At 34.8% G+C, this 18,278-nt stretch overlaps 3 protein-coding genes across 3 annotated transcripts; 2 read left to right on the forward strand and 1 right to left on the reverse strand.

Annotated features, from left to right (window-relative positions):
• Positions 1-1,093: 1,093 nt before the first annotated feature.
• LOC133305461 (uncharacterized) lies at positions 1,094-7,381 on the forward strand. Its single transcript, XM_061505690.1, has 16 exons — positions 1,094-1,210; positions 1,305-1,333; positions 1,457-1,568; positions 1,666-1,763; positions 1,843-1,939; positions 2,129-2,218; positions 2,328-2,390; positions 2,541-2,615; positions 2,700-2,765; positions 2,859-2,936; positions 3,575-3,685; positions 3,766-3,843; positions 3,946-4,065; positions 4,809-4,852; positions 4,945-4,972; positions 7,052-7,381. Exons 1-16 carry the CDS (start codon positions 1,178-1,180, stop codon positions 7,064-7,066), a joined length of 1,137 nt encoding a protein of 378 aa, XP_061361674.1. The 5' UTR covers positions 1,094-1,177; the 3' UTR covers positions 7,067-7,381.
• A 637-nt stretch (positions 7,382-8,018) lies between these two features.
• On the reverse strand, positions 8,019-8,579 carry LOC133305435 (uncharacterized). Its single transcript, XM_061505657.1, has one exon. It carries the CDS (start codon positions 8,577-8,579, stop codon positions 8,019-8,021), a length of 561 nt encoding a protein of 186 aa, XP_061361641.1.
• A 4,210-nt stretch (positions 8,580-12,789) lies between these two features.
• LOC133305502 (replication protein A 32 kDa subunit B) lies at positions 12,790-17,392 on the forward strand. The gene is made up of 10 exons (XM_061505740.1): positions 12,790-13,015; positions 13,227-13,337; positions 13,412-13,509; positions 13,606-13,647; positions 14,129-14,206; positions 14,402-14,480; positions 14,623-14,712; positions 14,793-14,869; positions 16,934-17,002; positions 17,085-17,392. Exons 1-10 carry the CDS (start codon positions 12,914-12,916, stop codon positions 17,164-17,166), a joined length of 828 nt encoding a protein of 275 aa, XP_061361724.1. The 5' UTR covers positions 12,790-12,913; the 3' UTR covers positions 17,167-17,392.
• The last annotated feature ends 886 nt before the right edge of the window (positions 17,393-18,278 follow it).

An 18,278-nucleotide genomic window follows, 5' to 3' on the forward strand; every position in this document is an offset into this window, starting at 1 on the left:
GAACAATAAAAAAAAAAAATTAATTATAATCACATAATAAAATGTAAAACAATATATGTTAGTTATTCAATGAAATATGATAAATAAACTAAAACTGTCTTAAAATGGTCAATATTTCCGTAAAGGCTAAAGTTGACCGATCAAGGCCAGAATTTATTATGTCGAAGCAATGTCCGTAACATAACAGCTGCCGTTACGATCTAATGCGCTAATAAGGAAATTTTGGACTCTCATGGTAAGCATCTAAACACAATTTATTTTATATATATTTTTGTCTAGATTACTGTTTTACATAAAGGGAAATATTTTTCTTATGTAGATGTAGATAAGGTATCTCATGTTAGTGAAACAAAATAATAAGAGGGACCCACAAATGATTGGAAAGAGAAAAAATAAAAGTGGGACCCACCTTTGTTTTGTGTGTGTAGGAAAATAGATTATCTCATGTTAAATGAGATAAATATAACCCTTACATAAATTCTAGCGATGAATCAATCTCAAGGCTCAAGAAGAAGAAACCTAGCTAGAGGAGAAAGGTTTTTAGGACAGAATAAAGCAGTACATATTTGATTACGTGATGAGAAGTGCATTGTAACAAGAAAGATGTAGCATAAACATTGATTACGAGATGAGAAGTGCATTATAACAAGAAGAAAGATGTATCATAAACATTAATTACGAGATGAGAGTTGCATTCCAACCAGAAAAACAAAACACCGCACGTCTAATTCAAGGGGGGGATGTTTGCTTTCACTCCATTTCATCCCCAACCCCCAAACCAAATCCAAATTCCAGAGTGTGTGTGTCTGTGACTAAGTCAAACGATTTTGTAGTTACGCGTGGAAGCGAATGGGACCTGCCTGGCGCCATAATCCCAAACAAAATGTACCCGAAAATTCTCATCCTGTATTTTCACAACGAATCAACAAACGCCACGTGGTTAATCACTCAAAAGCAAAGTGCATCTAAGCTAGCTGCACCTCTCCAATTGGAGGGTACAAAATGAATATACAGATCTGACCGCAGAGTATTATTCCAAGACATAATTCTCTTTCTCCAACAAGAGCACCCGTTTCATTAATTCATATCCCCCCCTTTCAAAATTTGAGCACCGCGTAGGAGCTCAGATTTTTTAGATCTAAAACCGCACACTCAGAGAAGAAGCTCTCTGTTAACAATGCCTCCCACTGAAGGAGACTCGGATCTTAGGGTAAAACTCCAACAATACCTATTCACTTTCTCCTTCTTTCTCTCATTCTCCGTTTCTCTAACTCTTTTTTTTCTCTTTGCTCTTTTCTTTGCAGTCATCTTCTCATTCTGCCTTCACAATCGGGTCTGTTAACTTAACCCTATCATCTTCAATTCTGTCTTTCGTTTTTCACTTTGATCCATTCTTACGCGAACCGCATTATCGTGTTGTTGAGGCTTTTTTGTCCTTTACCGTCTCTTGTTTCAGTGAGTACGCTTTCGCCGATGTGGGGAATTTGGAGCATTGCGCCAAGTATTTGAACCAATCGCTCGTCACATTTGGATTCCCGGCTTCCCTGGATCTCTTCGCAAATGACCCCGTGAGAATTTATCTTCGATTCCGTTTCTTTTACATTGTTTAGAAGTTACATATGAATGATGTTTGTTTTTGATAATGTCGTTCCTGAATTGTGGTAGGTTTCCATTGCGCGGACTTGCAATTGTCTATACTTCTTGCTTCAGCAGAGACAGCGTGACGTTGAATTTAGAGAGTCTGCTAATGAACAAAGACAGCGGTAATTGCTCGTTACAAACCTTAATTTAATGTTCATCAATTTTGGGCTTAAGATATTTGTTTTACTTTTGATGTGATAGACTATTATCCGACATATCAAGATTGGAGGCCAAAGTTGAGAGGCTTGATGGACAGCTACAAGCTAAAGACAGGGAGATAGCAACGATTACTAGAACGGTGAGAAGATGCTTAAAAGTTTGGTTTTGGTAAACGTAAAGCATATGATTATGTTACTTAAAGGAAAAGATCGAAAGTGTGTGTCTAATATGCAATCATAAAACAATTTCCTTTGTTTCCAATGTAATGCTGCTATATTTTATTTTATTTTTTAATTGGGGTTTAATTCCAGTGATAATTCTTATCTAGGAAGCTAAAAACTCTGCAGCTCTCAAGTCCCAAATTGAGAAGCTGCAACAGGAGAGGGATGAATTTCAGAGAATGGTTATCGGTAATCAGGTTAGAACTGGATCTAATTTGCTTTTTGCCGTGTCTTGTTCGGCAACCCCTACTTCAAAATGGATAAGCTCTGACTCTTGTCAATCTGACTGTGTGGTTGGTGCCAAAGCAAGTAAAGACTCAACAAATGCATGAGATGAAGAAAAAGGAAAAGGAATATATAAAGTTGCAGGTAGGGTATTTTTTGTTTTTTCTAATTCAAATCTGAACGGTATTTAGGTGACTGTTGCTCTTACATGATAGGAACTTTACTGATGAATTATTGCATGAGTTCACATGTTGTGAGATTTGGAAATAAAGGGCTGGTACATTGTAATTGCAGGAGAGGCTAAACCAAGTGTTGATGGAGAAGAAGAAAGAATCTAGGTCAGGCATGGAGATAATGAATTTGCTTCAGGTATCAACTATCCATGTAGTTTGAATTTTGCTCAGAAGATCTTCAATTTTGTGATTCTTTGCTATTTATGATGTGTGTAAACAGAAGGAAGGGAGGCAACGTGGAACATGGAATGGGAAGAAAGCTGACAATGATTTTTATAAAAAGATTGTATGCACCTTGATAAGCTTTCACACTCAGCATAAACTCTTTGTATTCTGGATTCATCTTCATCTTTTACATTTTATTTTATAATATTGAAAGGTGGATGCTTATGAGGCAAAAAATCAAGAACTGATGGCAGAGAATGCTGATTTAAGAGCTTTATTGAGATCGATGCAGGTAGGTTCCTGATAATTAATTGTTATGAGCTGAAATTTCTACTTGCACACAAGTTTATGAATGCAACATGTGTTTCTTCTGCTCTTTTTTCATGTATTCTACTTAATGTGATTTTGGATCTTCCATCAACTTTTGCTTTGTTATCATTCAGTGTATGCTGCTTTTTTAATCTTTCATCTTGCCTTCAATTTTTTAAAAGGTCTCTCTCTCTCTAATTCTCTTTCTCCCCATGTGAATATCTTTGTGTGTGTGCACATGCCTGTGCATGAATGGGTTTGCCACTTTCATTCCAGTAACTTTGTCATTCTTAAAACTTCCATGCATTGGGACTGATTTTGGCCATAAAGTCAACAACATAAATTTTTTGACATGTTCTGGGAATTAATTATTTCAGTGATGCAAAATGTAAACTGATGGAAGGTCATAGTAACTAATTGGGGAGTGGGAGAAATGAAGAACATTAATTCAGTAGTCATTTTGGTTGGATTGGTGGGCCTAGCATATCTGTTTCTTGTTTTTCATCCATTTTTCTGATTTGTATCTATCTAAAGGCCATTATTCTGTTATGCCCCTCCATCTAAGGCAAGGTCCTTCACCTAGATTACGATATTTGTCATTTGTGAATGTACTCTTTACAGGTGGATATGCGTGATTTCTTAAATGCTCCTACTGGGCTATCAAAGCAATCTCCCGCTGCCAATGAAAGAGTTGAAAGTGATCCTTCACAATCTCCATTGGTTGGGAGAACGGTATGGAAGCTTATTAATGTTTCATACTTTGTTCCTAGTGTCAAACTGCCTTATGAAATTGATGAGTTTGTTACCTGCAGGATGTCTTTGACCTTCCTTTTCACATGGCCAGAGATCAAATAGAAGAAAGTCTTCGAACCAAGATGGCTTCCATAAAGGTATTAACATATCATTATCACTTTCCAGTTTTCATCTCCAAAGTATTTGCATATAAATCATTCGTATTTGGTTGCTAATGGCTTGAAAGCTGAAATATGAAGGAGCGCATGGTTCAATTGCAAGATGCTCAGAAAGGAGCAGAAGTTACTTCAGAAGCTACTGAGAGGGAACTTGAGCTTGAAGCTCAACTTGTTGAAGCAAGGAGCATTATACAGGAGCAGGTAGTATTTTCTGCTCTTGCAATTATAATCACAAGTTAGGTTAAAGGGATTTAGAGCCTGTTGACTGTGATGTGAAATTGCAAAAGCTGCTTTTTAGTTAGAATAGCTCTTCTTTTCATGTTTCATGGTGTTTGGCCAAAGTACAAAAGTGGTTTAAATTAACAGCAGAAATATGAAAAGAAAAACTGCTGCTAAAGAAAAGCAAGAAATTGGTACTTTTCTTAGGAAGCAAAAGCAAATTTTTATCAGCAAGGTAGAGTAGGCACTTACCCAGGAAATGGAGGAAAAATAGAAAAGAATGGCAGCACTACTGTCTTGAGTTTTTTTATCTATCCTACGCTGACTGAAATTCCTGTCCAGGTACTCTAACCTGATTTTTCAATTTTACGTTATGACTAAATGTTGCAGTGTTGCTCTTGTCTTCCTGGGCAAGCAAGTCTATGACTTTAACAATACCTGTATGACTATTAGTTTAAATCATATATTATTTTTTTAACCTATGTGGCTTCTATTGAATACGAAAGTACATGGGTAAATAAATATACTTACGGACCCATGCATTTTCATTTTTATTTATTTATTGGTTCAATCTAAACCTGTATCTCCATTCAAACAGTTCTCTCTTTCAACAAATCCAAGTTCTTTTTCTTAATAATGCTTTTCAATCTAACTGCTGTGTGTTATTTTGACAATGCATTTCAAATTTAGGTCAGAGAATAATTCGAAAATGTGTTTTATTGCAGGCATCAATAATGTCTAAACATCTTGCAAAGTCCGAGAGGCCAAGGTAACGTCAGTATACTTTAGACTTGTTATGAACTGTCTAATTATATGTAGATGCAGTAAATTGAAAATTTCCCCCCCTTTTTGATTTTACAGGGAATCTATCATCCCGGCACCGGCTGAGGTATGCATTTTTGTATATGTTTGCCTGTTTACTGTTTTGGGTTTGAGTTCTGTTATGTAAATTTAGTAATCGACGTAATTTCATGTGATTGAGATTCTGAGGGGATGTTTGGTAGAGGAGAATTTTTTTTTACTAGGGAAATATAATTAATAGAAATATGGTGGGAAAGTGAGTTTGGTAGAAAAATTAAAAAAAAGTTGTTTGGTTGGTCAAAATATTACCAGGAAAATTGGATTAAATTTTCTGAATGTATGTTTGGTTGAAGGTAAAATATTGATGGAAAAATAGATTGAAATGACAAAAATAACTCTTATAATTTTTTCTCAAATTTGGTGCCACCAGTCAAATTTTCCATTTTAAACTTTTATAAAACTGGTATTTGAGATAATTACCATTTCGCATAAAGTATTGAAGTTTACCAATTTTCCCTTTTCGTTATTTGCATTTTTCTACGCTTTCAAAATGAAATCTGTGCGTATAGAATATATATAGAACCAGAAAACATCAAAATAGGCTATGAATAGAGAGTGAAAGAGAGGAACAGTAAAAAAGGGAGTTACAACTGTAAATAAGAGAGGTTCACAAGACGGACATCTGTACACAATGGAAGGTCATTTTTGTCAAGAGATTGGAGTTCAACTTTTCACTTCCCCATTCATCACAAAATACCACATGCAAAGTGGTACTTTGAAATAGTGATTTTCATCCCATTTTCCACACAACTAACCTTTCCTATGCATCTTATTTTACTAGGGAAGTTTTTGAAAAACTTATACCAAACATGGTAATACTTGATATCCACTCACACTTCCTCATCAATCCCAAAATAAATCTCTTACCAAACACCCCCTGAAGGTTTTTTCTAGTGTGAATATGTGGATTTGCTGTGGTTGGTTCAGAAGTAGCTTAGGAGAAATATTTTTAGTGAGGTATACTTTACTTTGTAAAGTGATTAGGGCCTCAAACAAACTTGTGGAATTTCTCCTTGCACGAATATCCAATCTATGAGTCCCTGTTTTGTAAATTGCTAATTGAGATAGATTTTGTTGTTTTCATTTAGGAGGACATCAGAATGGAATGATTTTGAATATCGATTCATTAGTAAAAAACCGTCTCCTATAGCATCTGATATTTTATATATCCTTTGTCTTTTGTTTTCGCTTAGGCAACTGGGAAGTTAGAATTTTCCAGTGGGTCTCAGTCTTGTATAAAAATTTCAACTTTAGGTATGTCTACCGAGGCCATAGGACTAATCAATTTTGTTTGTAAGATTGCAACTTACCAAGGACGAAGAGCATTTGTCAGTAGCTCATAAGTTCATACGATTTGGTTGGCATGGTAGGACCTGATGGAATTTGTGTTAGTTTTTCTCCATTTTCAGGTTGAGCTGATTATTTCTTTCTTCTCATTTCTGTCTCTGCGTGTGTAATAAAAATTTAATATTTTGTGATGAAAATATCTTCAAAATGGGTTGATGTGCTTAAAACTCACTGGTTTCCCTTTTGTGGGAGTAACTCAATTAAGCACCTTCTGAGACATGATTTTGAGGATAAAACTGATCCCTTACCTGAAATTATGAAGCTAAATTGTCACTACTGGAAATTATAGAACTGTAAAGGACAGTAGAAAAGAACTTCTATCATAACAAATCATGCAATTATAGAACTGGAAATTATTAATCCTCTACTGGAAGCAGAAGGGATCAAAGTATTGATGTTGGCATGGTCTGTGTCTCTGATGTTGATAGTGGTAGCAAGTGTTGGTGTAGAAAGGGAGGTGGTGATCATGATGGCATTTAGCATTAACCTTTTATGTCATCTCCGTTGCTGATTCTTGTACATAGTGAATACTGTCATTCTCCCGACTTGAAATGTTGATTAACGTATGATTGTGAGATTCAATCTCGAAGTTGAAATCTTTGTAATGTATAATCATGCTGGTAATTGGCAGCTTGTAATATCAAATTAGGTAAAATTACTGTTGTCATTACGACCCACTTAGCAGTAAATTTGTTGTTGCTTCTCAATCGATCACATTGATGATACCTGCGTTGTGATATTGTTATTTCTTGATTTACAGGCAGTATGTAACTAACAAAGCTGAGGGCACTCACGTTTGATGCTTGCCATGATCAGTTAAGTTGGCTCCGTAGTTTAACATGCACGGACAGCACGCCTTAGCCTGTGTTACTAATCTTGTAACAGGCCCGCGTATGGTCGAATGTCATTGTAATATAGTATGATGTTGTAATTAGTGTTATTGTATCCTTGGAACTGCTTCTAAAAGAAAGAGAAGATATTTATGTCACAATGACTATTCAAACTACATAGCATTTAAGATTGGTCGGGATCACGAGAACTAGATTCAAATCTTTTGCGGACAGCCTAGCCAAAGAGAGCGACCTAGGATCATGCACGTGACCAACATAGTGCATAAATAACTTTCTCATAATTTTAATAATACTTTGAGCAATTTCTATGTTACCCTCCTGTAGTCCTGTTTAACAAATTTTTTTTGGTTAATTGATTATCCACTTAAATGCTTCTGTAACTTCCTACGTAAATGAACAACAGGACAACTTGGACAACTTCGGCCAGGCAAAAGATCGTAAGTTTTGAAATAATATCCTTTCTCTTAGATTTAACGCTGTCCACATTTAGCATCATATATTTGTAAGTGGGATGTTATGGTTTCCATCTGTTAGCACAGTACGTATCTAAGCTAGAATATGCAATAGGGATTTATGTAAATCAAAATAACGGTTGAAAGCCATTTTATCTAATACCTGGAGTATTCTTGACTAGAGTAAGCGAATTTTTTACATGCACGGCATAATGCAAAGAATAATGATTGTTACACATCAGTTGTAATTACACCTTTTCACATCAGTTAAAGTGGCAGCGTCGGAATCAAGGTGCACATAAGCTGGGATGAGATAAGTTGTGATTAAATGATACGTGCAAACGTAAGCTAATGTGCATAGAAATGCGTGCAAGTATTATTTTAATGTACAAGTAAAATAGAACTGAGTCCCATGTATGTTATTTCAATAACGCCTTGCAATTGAAACGAGAACTCTGCTAAAACGCATGGGGAAGCAACCTAAGGTCAAGGGCGTTCCATATACTTCTCTGATAGGACTCTCTGAGCATGCTGATTGCAACAAAGGACGACTCTTGGTGAATGACATAGAAGACGAAGAAGAAAAACTTGAACCTCGAGGCGATGCCATAGATTCAGAATCAGAGCTACAATCTAATCTTGCTAATATATCGAAATCAATAGCATCTTCATTAAAACAATCTTGGGGTTTCTTGCTTTTTCCACGTTCTACCCTTTTCTTCCAAAACCGCAGCCTTGACCGGGTTGAAGGTTTGGGGTCCGGAATGCATGGCTTGGGGAGCCCCCGGCTGAGAAGTGCTGGCGGGGGAGTGAGCGGTGGAAGCTCTTCCTTTTGTGGTTCTTTTGCTACCCCTGGTTGCATTTCCCATTTGAATGGAACCCCTTCCCCACTCCGATAGTAAGAGATACGAGAGGAGCATCCCACGGAGGATTTTCTTGAAAGAATATTGCTCAATGACTTGTCGTTTTGATTCTTAAAATCCATCATAGCTTTTTCCAACTTAGAATCTTGGACTATGGTGTAGATGAAGCAGTGAAAGTTGTGTGTGTTTATATAGGATTCTACTATCCGGGTCCTTAGCCGATCGATGGAGTATTTGTTACATGTTATATATGGCGTTTTGACCATTAATAAGTCATAGAAACACTCAATATTCTTGTTAGTTAGATTGATTGATCATTTTCTGTTACTTCAAGTTTGAGTGACTTCAAGTCTTTTTTGTATTGACAAGGAAACAAGTTGTAAAGCAAATTGGAAAGTGTCGTTCTTTTTAAGGCTACCATAAACCTATTATATTGTAAGTTGGCCGGCCTCTACTGCATGTGCAATGACCAGACCCGTAAGACTTGGCCTCCATCTTAGCTTCTCAGACAACATATGTTGCTGCATTGTTTTCAATTTTATGAATTGAAGGGCTTGATATTGAGATGGACCATATTATTGGCCTGTGCTATGTGAGGCAGGGTCGCTCAAGGCAGACATACTGGGGTTACAGTTGTCAGCAAACAAAGACTTTTCTGTTAAATTGTTTTTTTTTTTGGTAAACTTCTGTTGAATTAATATGTGACTAGTTTTGGGTATACAATTGTATTAAAAATTTGATAGGAAGAATTTTGAAGCCCTTCGCCGGCTTAAATCAAATTAGCCGAGTAATCAATAATCTATTAATTGATTAATCTCCAATATATGACAGCTAAAGCCCATCTACCATGTATCTTCACTACTCAAGACCCTCCAGCTTTGTTTGGAAAATTGATAACTTTTCTCAATTGCAAAGAAAGCAAATTTAATTTCTTTGGAAATTACCTAATGTTTCATTCATTGAATTTGAGCGAATGCAGACGCTACTAGCTACTATTTCGTGATTGTAGGAATGAAGTTGACTTTTGACATGTAATTGTCTATCAAATACCTTGCATGTAAATTTAATATAACTTGTTTGTGAGTTTGATTTGGGAACAGTTAACCTAACTGCGGAAGATTTGGCCCTTTTGTTGTATAAACTAGTTCAAGTCTATCCATGCCTTAAGAGACACGACCACTTTTGTTCGCACCGACTTCAAGAAAATCCTTGACTGCGATTGGGCTTCACTAATTCAGTGGCGGGGTGTAACGTGTAATGGCATATATAATGTAGCTTATCTGATAATGCATTGGACATGTATGTATCTGAATATGACATTTGACATGTTATGTAGTTCTAAACCATTAAACCTTCACACCATGACTAGTTCAATGTTGCCTTTGGTGAACATCCTAATATTTAACTGACGGCACATAGCAGAAGAATTATACATCCGTATTCTTTTCAAACTAGTCGGAAATTGAGTAAAAGATAATTTTGTGGATGGTTCAATTCGTCAACTTTTTTTAACAAATCCAACTTACAGAATTTCAGATAAGATATAGTTTAACAAGTGTGTCTATGTTAACAATGAAAAGTAGAACAATCATAATCTAAAACCAGAAAACATGTACCAACAGTCTCAACAGATGCTTAAATAAATTTTTTTTTTTTTTTTTTATAACAGCTTAAATAATTTTAATAACAAATATAATCACAGAACCAAAACATGTTCAAAAAAAATAGGGGGGGAGCTCATAGAACCCAAATTAGGTAAATACCTAAAACTAACAACATTAAGCTCCATAATACCCACATCACTATATACCTATATATCTACTTCAATTATCAAGCACCATAAAGCTAAACAAATAAATGTCAGAAATTATAGTAAACTATAATTATTTTATACCCATTTTTTTCTTTCACTTTGTGCTGGTTTTTGAGCATCCAAATAGCATAAAACTACCAAAAGATTGAAATTAGTAATGGTATTTTTTTTAAAAGAATTTAAAATTAAAAGTCCTCCTTATGTAATAATAGAAAAAATCCGTTTACAAATTTTTGTAAATTACATGATGTACTCCCAGAAATATATAGTGTAATCTAGTGTACTTTCGAAAGTACATAATGTAATTTATAAATAAAAAGTTTGAAAATATAATCCGCCACGTGTAATAATATATTATTAATGATACTAAGACGCATGCTCTTCAGTTTTGAAATATTTGCAAAGAAACTCCTTTAAGTTTCAATTTTCGCAATGATTCTAATAATTTAATAGATTTCATATAATGGCTCCTCAATTTTGTCCTAAATTTTGAACAAACATATTACTTGTGTTTGGAATCAACTAAATAAAAACTAATTTGATTTAATTTTATTTAAATCAATTTCATTAAATTTAGAAATTAAAATATATGTTTAGAATTCATTATAGATTAAATTTCGAAATGATTTACAAATTATGTTTGGAACTCATTAAAAATGAAATTAATTTGATTTAAAATTTTATGTATAATTTAATTTAAATTTATTATTCTACATTTTTACCTATACGGATGGTAAAATAAAATAATTAATAAGACTAAAATAGCTTATTTATTTTAAATTAAAGGGAAAAGTTCACCAATGCCCATGTGGTTTACTTCAGAATCACTTATGCCCCTGTGATTTTTTTCTTATCACATATGCCCATCAGCCCATGTGGTTTGTAAAAGGGTATGTTTTTTTATCACATATGCTCCTGTGGTTTCTTAGTTTTTACAAAGCACAGGGGCATATGTAATTGAAAAAAAATCACAGGGACATAAATGATTCTGGAGTAAACCATAGGAGCATTGGTGAACTTTTTCCTAAATTAAATTATTAAAAATCAATCTTTCTTTAGTTGATATGATTTCTAAACATAAACAATAAAAAGCTATAGAAATTTAAAATTTATATTTGTTTATTATTTTTACCATTTCAAACACGAGGATTTTTTCCCTCCCATTTGTCAAATGCTCGACCATTATCCAATCTAATTATTAGTTACTTAACATTTTCTGTAAAAATAATATTACCAATTTCCAGTAAGGTAATGAAAGTACGAAACTATAAATGAACATTTTATTTTATATCTATTATTATATTTTTTTCTTTTGTTCTTTTTATCTACGAGAAATATTAGTCTCATGTTGCACGAAAATAGCTCTCTTATGCTATAGAAAGAATCCAAATGGGGTCCAGTCCACCATTAAAAAAAAAAAAAAAAAAAGGTGCAATTTTTAAAATGAGATAACTATCTTATATGAAATGATAGTACTGTTTCTAGGGGTGTAAATGGGCTGGGCTGGGCTTTGGCCATCCTGGCCCAAGCCTACGTCAAAAAAAATTTAGCCTATCTGGCCTACTGGCCTATTAAAGGCTTTATTTGTAGGCCAAGCCCGGCCCATTTTCAAAAATAAGAAAGCCTGACATGGCCTACAGGCCTTGTAGGCCTCCCACTATATATACAAAGCAAAAAAAATAATTGTATAGAGCAAAGAAAGTTCCATTCATGCATGCACTAGTACTTCTCATAAGAAAAAAATGACAAACAAGAAAGAGTCAACATAATACCTCAGCTCTAGAATGTATATCATAGAGGAATAGAGTCAAAGAAATGGGAAAAATAAGAAAAATACAATTACTAGATGCTGAAATAAAGTCTACAAGAGAATGTCATTCATCTAAAAATCTTTAAACCACCAACAAGACAAGGGAAAGAAGAGTATTATTGAAAGATCTTCATCAGTAACATCATAATCCAGCAAGGTACCCATTGTTCCATGGTATTAAGTTGCAACAACATGTAAAATTTGGAGACATTAGACAAGTTTTCCTTTCATAAAATAAAATAGCACAAAAAGTAAGAGATATTGGTATTTGGCACTTTGTGTCTTTGCCACATAAAATAAATATTATTTTATTATTTTATTTTAATAAATTAAATAGGCCAGCCTACAAGGCTGTAGGCCGGGCTTGACAAAATTGGCCTATGGCCTATTTATTAAAAAAGTTATTTTGTAAGCCTAAGCCTACTCTACTTTTCTGAAAGGCTGGGCCTGGGCTGGGCTCAATGTAGGCCGGGCTGGGCCAGCCTGGCCCATTTACACCCCTAACTGTTTCCTTTTGTCTATCAATAGATAAGCTCAATGTTACTTTTTTTTTTTTTTTTTTATAACAAGCTCAATGTTACTTTCTTTATACACACAAAGGTCAGTGAGGGAAAAAAAAATAAAATGGCGGGAAACTAATTATTTTCATCCTAAAGAGGAAAAAAAAAAAGCCCACACACACAGGATTTGTATATTTGTAGCAGTTACAAACTTACAGTGTCCATGGCTATGGACAATAGCAAATTGTGAAATTTCAAATTTGTCATCACAGTCTCTGCATTTCGTTTCCAAAACTCGACTCAGAGAAGAGAAGAAGAAGAAGAAGAAGAAGCATGTATTCGAGCCAGTTCGACGGAAACGCAGCCTTCTCCGGCGGCGGATTCATGCCCTCACAGGCTACTCCGGGCCCTGACACTTCCTTCCTATCTTCCAAGGTCCTTCTCTTTCTTACACTCCTTTTTCCTTTTCGTTTTCCCTACCTTTTCCTTTTCACCATAACCACACGTAGCAGCAACACTAACTAGACTCTAGGGTTTAGGGTTTTGGTTTGCTCTTCTTATAATTGCAAGTGATTTGAGAAATTAAGATGAAATTGATGATTCTATGGTCTATTTATTTGTTTATTTGTTTTTTCTTTTTTTGCAGAATCGTGATGCCCAGTCCTTGCTTCCTCTGACAGTCAAGCAAATAAACGATGCGTTTCATTCAAGTGATGATAAAACCAATTTGATTATTGATGGTGTGGACGTTAACAATGTGCGTTCCTTAAGTCTTAGCTTGTGAATTCGTTATGTTTTGCGAGTTCTCTTGTTCTTACAATTTGAGTCCAGGTTACTCTTGTAGGAAGGATATGCAATAAAGCTGGAAGGATTACTGATGTTACTTTTGTACTTGATGATGGTACTGGAAGGATTGAGTGTAGTAAATGGTGAATATTGTTAAATTTGTCTTATCTTGTCAACATTTTTTTTTTCTTTTTAATACCATTTCCTTTTATTAATGATGAATTCTTGTTTATGTGCAGGCTTCAGGAAGCTGTAGATACAAATGAAGTGGAGGGACTCTTGTATGCTATTATATTGCATTTCCTACGTAGATCTTCCATTTTGCATTTAATACTTAACGTGACACTACACTGGGTTTTTAACTTTTTATCCGTAGATATAGGGAAGAATGACAAGCCATGTTACTCATTTTAGTCACATTTTCAAGTTTTATCATCAGATTCTTCTTCTTAGTATTCTAGTTTTTACTGGGTTGATTGAGGAAGGAAATGAAATGTTTCAAATTACGCGTTACTGCTGAAATAGAATTTTTTCATTAAAGAAAAAGAAACAGAAATATATGATATGGCACGCATTCTTTCTTTTTATCTTTCTATTATTTTATTTATCATCCTGCCGGAAAATACACACATACATGCAACTGATCATTTTGCATTGAGGTCATTTGTAATGTTGTTCTTGCCACCTCTGTATTTTCTTCTTTTTTCAGACAATATCTATTTCATATAGTACGTAGTTACTAAATTGTAGTTTCATTGTTAGGGATGGAATGTATGTGCGGCTCCATGGACACTTGAAAGGTTTTCAGGGTAAAAGGACCTTAAATGTTTTCTCTTTTAGGTATGATATGAAGTTTACCTTTCACCTTTTACTGTAACAGTTCAATATTTTTAAATTGTCTTGGATATCTATCTTTGTTATAACTATTAACAAAGGCTAGTTATCCTGTTGTGTAAGTGATTGGCCGGACAGGCCTGTTATTTTGCTCACAGTTCAATATTTTACTTCAATCCCTTTACTTGTAATCATTTTCAGGCCTGTGACTGACTTTAACGAAATTGCCAGCCATTTCATTGATTGCATATATGTCCATCTCTATAATTCCAGGTTACGGGTATATGTTATAAAATTAATTTTTTATTTTTTTTTGAATTTGACATGATATGATGTGTATATATGGTTTTGAATTTTAACTAGTCTGTATCATATGCTCATTCGTGTGTGTATTCTAATATTTAATATGGTAACATCTTCAGGCTGGCGTCCCAAGTCAGCAACATGTTACTAATTCTGCACCAATTACTCCCACAAAAGGTTATCAAGCTCCAGCTGTCCCACCAAATCAAGTAAGAGAGTGAACCATGGTTTTCAGTTTTTGCTACAATTTTATTGGTGTCGTCATTCGTTTGCTACTTTTTCTTTGTAGTTCTCCGGTCAACATAACAATGGTCAGAAGAGTGTTGAAGATATGGTCTTAGAGGTTTTGCATCTTCCCGCAAACAGGTGATTTTTATAAAAGGAATTTTGTTTTGGTTATCTGAGTTGCTCTTATCGAACCCATTACTAATTCCCTGTCCGTGCCTTTGTTTTTCCTGATTGTTGGTTTATTCATGTGAGTTTGCACTTCTGATGTAAATATGCATGGCTGTGTGTTATGAAAGGGATCAGTTTAAAGTTAAATATGAGATAGAGAAAATAAAATAGAAAATAAATTTTTAACACTCAAACCCCAAACTCCAATACACCCAATAATTCTCACAAGGATAATATTGGGTACAAAATAGAAACTATAGGAAAAGGAGCGTTTTAATTCTCACGAATACACGAGCAACTAATATTGCTTCTCTCACATTGCTTTAACCAAATGAACCATAACCCCTATATGTAGTTGATTTAAGGAGGTGGGAGGATGAGAATCTCAATTTGATAACTACAACATTAAATGGTTGCCAACTAGTAATGATAAGATCAACTTTGGTCAAACTTGTTGGCTTTCAAATTTGATTCAAAATTTGCCAACTTGATTTGATGAAAAAAATCTGCAACTTCAAACATTTCGGCTTCCTACTTGTATAACAATGTGCATACATACCGTTCTTAGATATTGCAACATCTAAGCATTGTCTGATGTAGTAGTAGTGTTAGAAATTCAAGTGTGAGAGATAAAAAATCCCACATTGGAAAGAAATGAGCTAAGTATAGCTCATATAAGTGAAAGGATCCATAAACCCAATGTCTTAAGGTTTTTGGGTTGAGACATGATGTTGGATCCACTTGTTGTGAGTTTGTCGCTTAGACCTGTTTGATGTGTGGATAGTAGTCTTCCCTAATTGGGCTCCCCTTGGCCGCTGCCAATAGTGATATCAGAGCCAATGGTTGATTAGCCTAGGTGTACCGAGTATTTGGAGATGGTAGTTTGTATTCGGGTTTATAGGCTGTGCAAACCCCATCAATACTTGAAGAAACTTTTGCTTGAGGGGGAGTTGACAATCGTAGGACTTGCACTTGAAAGGGGGATTGTATGAAATTCAAATGTGAGTGATCAAAAGGTCCACATTGGAAATGAATGGGCTAAACATAGAACATATAAGTGAAAGGACTTATAAATCCAATACCTCAAGGTTTTTGAGTTGAGATATGGTATCAGATCCACTTGCTGAGATTGGAGTAGCTTAGCCCATTGATGTTGGTCCCCCTCCATAGGCTCACCCTAGCCCGCGTGACAAGTAAGGAATTTTCTAGTTATTTGATTTGCTGAAAGATGGTAAAAAGATATTTTTTTGATCAATATACAGAGAGTAAGTGCATGAAATTCTGTGGGTATTCTGGAAGTATATGAGATATGTCTGCATGTTAAGGAATGGTTCATGTCTAGTGATTATACAATGCACAAGTTGCTAAACTTCCATCTTGAGCCTGTAATGTGAATGAGCAAATAGTTAGTTTTGTCGCATGACTTGCTTATATCCATGAGTTCTGATGGGGGTTGGAGAATTGTAACCGTATGGGTACTTTTGTTGTTATAACCACTCCTTGTTAAACAGGACTAGTGAGTGTGAGGTGGAGGTAATGTTTGTACGCAGCCTTACCCTTGCATAATTGAAAAGAGGTTGTTTCCTGGATTCGAACCCGTGACCTTTCATGAAGGAACAACTTTACCACTGTTCCGGTTCGCCTCGTTTAGAATGTTGGATCTTCCACATTTAATTTTAAAATTGAACAGATTCCACAACTCAACTAGAAGAAATTTTACAATGGCATATATTCTTACAATTAAGAAAGAAGCAACTAAAATTTTCGGGACAGATAACTTGAAGATTTATTGCAAGGTTAATACAATCCCTATCATACAGAACTACACACGAGCTTACTTATAACAAAGTTTCCACTTTTTGGCTTTTCAGATTCATGTGTAGAATATTGCATTTATTAACCTTTTTTTATTTCTCTTCAGTTCTTTAATCATACTATTATGTATGTGTGTTCCTTGGTAGATTTGTAACGATAAACTTGCAAGATTTTGTCCAGGATTCACAGCTTATAAGCTTTATGATACTGATGTTTCAGGGCAAGGGATGAGGGAGTCCCTCGTGATCTTATTGCGCAGCATCTTGGAATTCCTTTGGATAAGCTCATGTCTGTCTTTCCTCTCTCCTCTCTCCCTCCCTCCCCTTCTCACGCTATCTAAATTTTGTTGACTCTGATTCTGGTTTTGCAGGCTGGCTATTAAAAATCTTATAGAGGAAGGTGCCATTTATGAAGCTATAGGTGATCACTATAAGTCAATCATCAATGGTTGACATCTTGATGGATAAAGACATCAATCTCGCCAGAGTATGCTCAACTCTGCGTAACTTTCTATGCATTCTAGTGATGTTACATATGTGGACATAAGCAAAGCAGCAGTTCTACTGGATTTTGATCAACTTATTTTTCTACTCTTGATAACTAATATATTAAAGTACGAATCGGTGACAAATATAATATGATATGGAATGAATCTACTGTGCAAGGGCTTTTGACCGACAGATGAAGATTTACCAGTTTTAAGGGCTTATCGCTACACTAGTCAGCTGTCGCATGTAGGACCTTTTGGATGAGTTTTATATATAAAAAAAAGACACTTCTCATGCGTATTTTTTTATAAAGGATTTTTTTTAAAGCTAGAATTATTTTGCGTTTAGATTGATATTTGAAATTACTTTTAAATAAAAAAACAGTATTTTGTCTTTTTTTTTTAAATCCAGAAATTTTGGCTACCAAATAATATTATTTCAGTGTTTTTTATCTGTTTTTTTTTGTCTTTTTTAAAAGTTGCATCCAAATACACATGAAATAAAATACACTTATATTTATAAAAAAAAAAGCATTCATCCAAACTGGCCCGCAGTTATCTACTTCTACTTATCTTGTGATAAGGACTGAGGATGCTCAATAGGCTTAATTGCATGGTATTCTAGAACGGTTTTATTAAGATCCATCTATGGGCCGAGTATTGGGCCCTACTTGATACGATTGTGCTTCGAAATTCATTGGCCTACCTAATACTAAATTGATGACAACTTCAAGATAGCACGTATTTAGCTAAGCTTTGAAGCATGTACACTGGTTTGAAAATAGATACAGATACTTCAGTAAAACACACGTGTTATTCAACTGTTTTAGCTCATGTTTCAAAAATATACAGCTTTTCTCTTGAAATGTTTATATTCCATAAAATGACAGTAAACAGAGATAGCAGAGGACAATAGTTCTGCGTGGAGCGGTATCTAAAGTTCAAAAACACTAAGGGCGTTTTGCTCCAATTGTAATTATGCGATATCATGAAGCAATGTAGTAAGTACGATAAAAGAACACATACTAAGCTGAAAATCCATAGAAACTTAGAAACTATAGGACTTTGTGAATGTGA

This window comes from Gastrolobium bilobum, unplaced genomic scaffold (genome assembly GCF_033153095.1).
Source record: "Gastrolobium bilobum isolate Gb01-03AN ecotype WA unplaced genomic scaffold, APGP_CSIRO_Gbil_v1 utg1221, whole genome shotgun sequence".
NCBI classification, from domain to species: domain Eukaryota; kingdom Viridiplantae; phylum Streptophyta; class Magnoliopsida; order Fabales; family Fabaceae; genus Gastrolobium; species Gastrolobium bilobum.

Coding starts and splice junctions, on each gene's coding strand:
- LOC133305461 (XM_061505690.1), top strand. CDS start 1,178: ATGCCTCCCACTGAAGGAGACTCGGATCTTAGG. Junction 2,937..3,574: donor CTTTATTGAGATCGATGCAG/GTAGGTTCCTGA, acceptor TACTCTTTACAG/GTGGATATGCGTGATTTCTT. Junction 3,844..3,945: donor CCAAGATGGCTTCCATAAAG/GTATTAACATAT, acceptor TGAAATATGAAG/GAGCGCATGGTTCAATTGCA.
- LOC133305435 (XM_061505657.1), bottom strand. CDS start 8,579: ATGGATTTTAAGAATCAAAACGACAAGTCATTGAGCAATATTCTTTCA.
- LOC133305502 (XM_061505740.1), top strand. CDS start 12,914: ATGTATTCGAGCCAGTTCGACGGAAACGCAGCCTTCTCCGGCGGCGGA. Junction 14,713..14,792: donor CAGCTGTCCCACCAAATCAA/GTAAGAGAGTGA, acceptor TTTTCTTTGTAG/TTCTCCGGTCAACATAACAA. Junction 17,003..17,084: donor ATTCCTTTGGATAAGCTCAT/GTCTGTCTTTCC, acceptor CTGGTTTTGCAG/GCTGGCTATTAAAAATCTTA.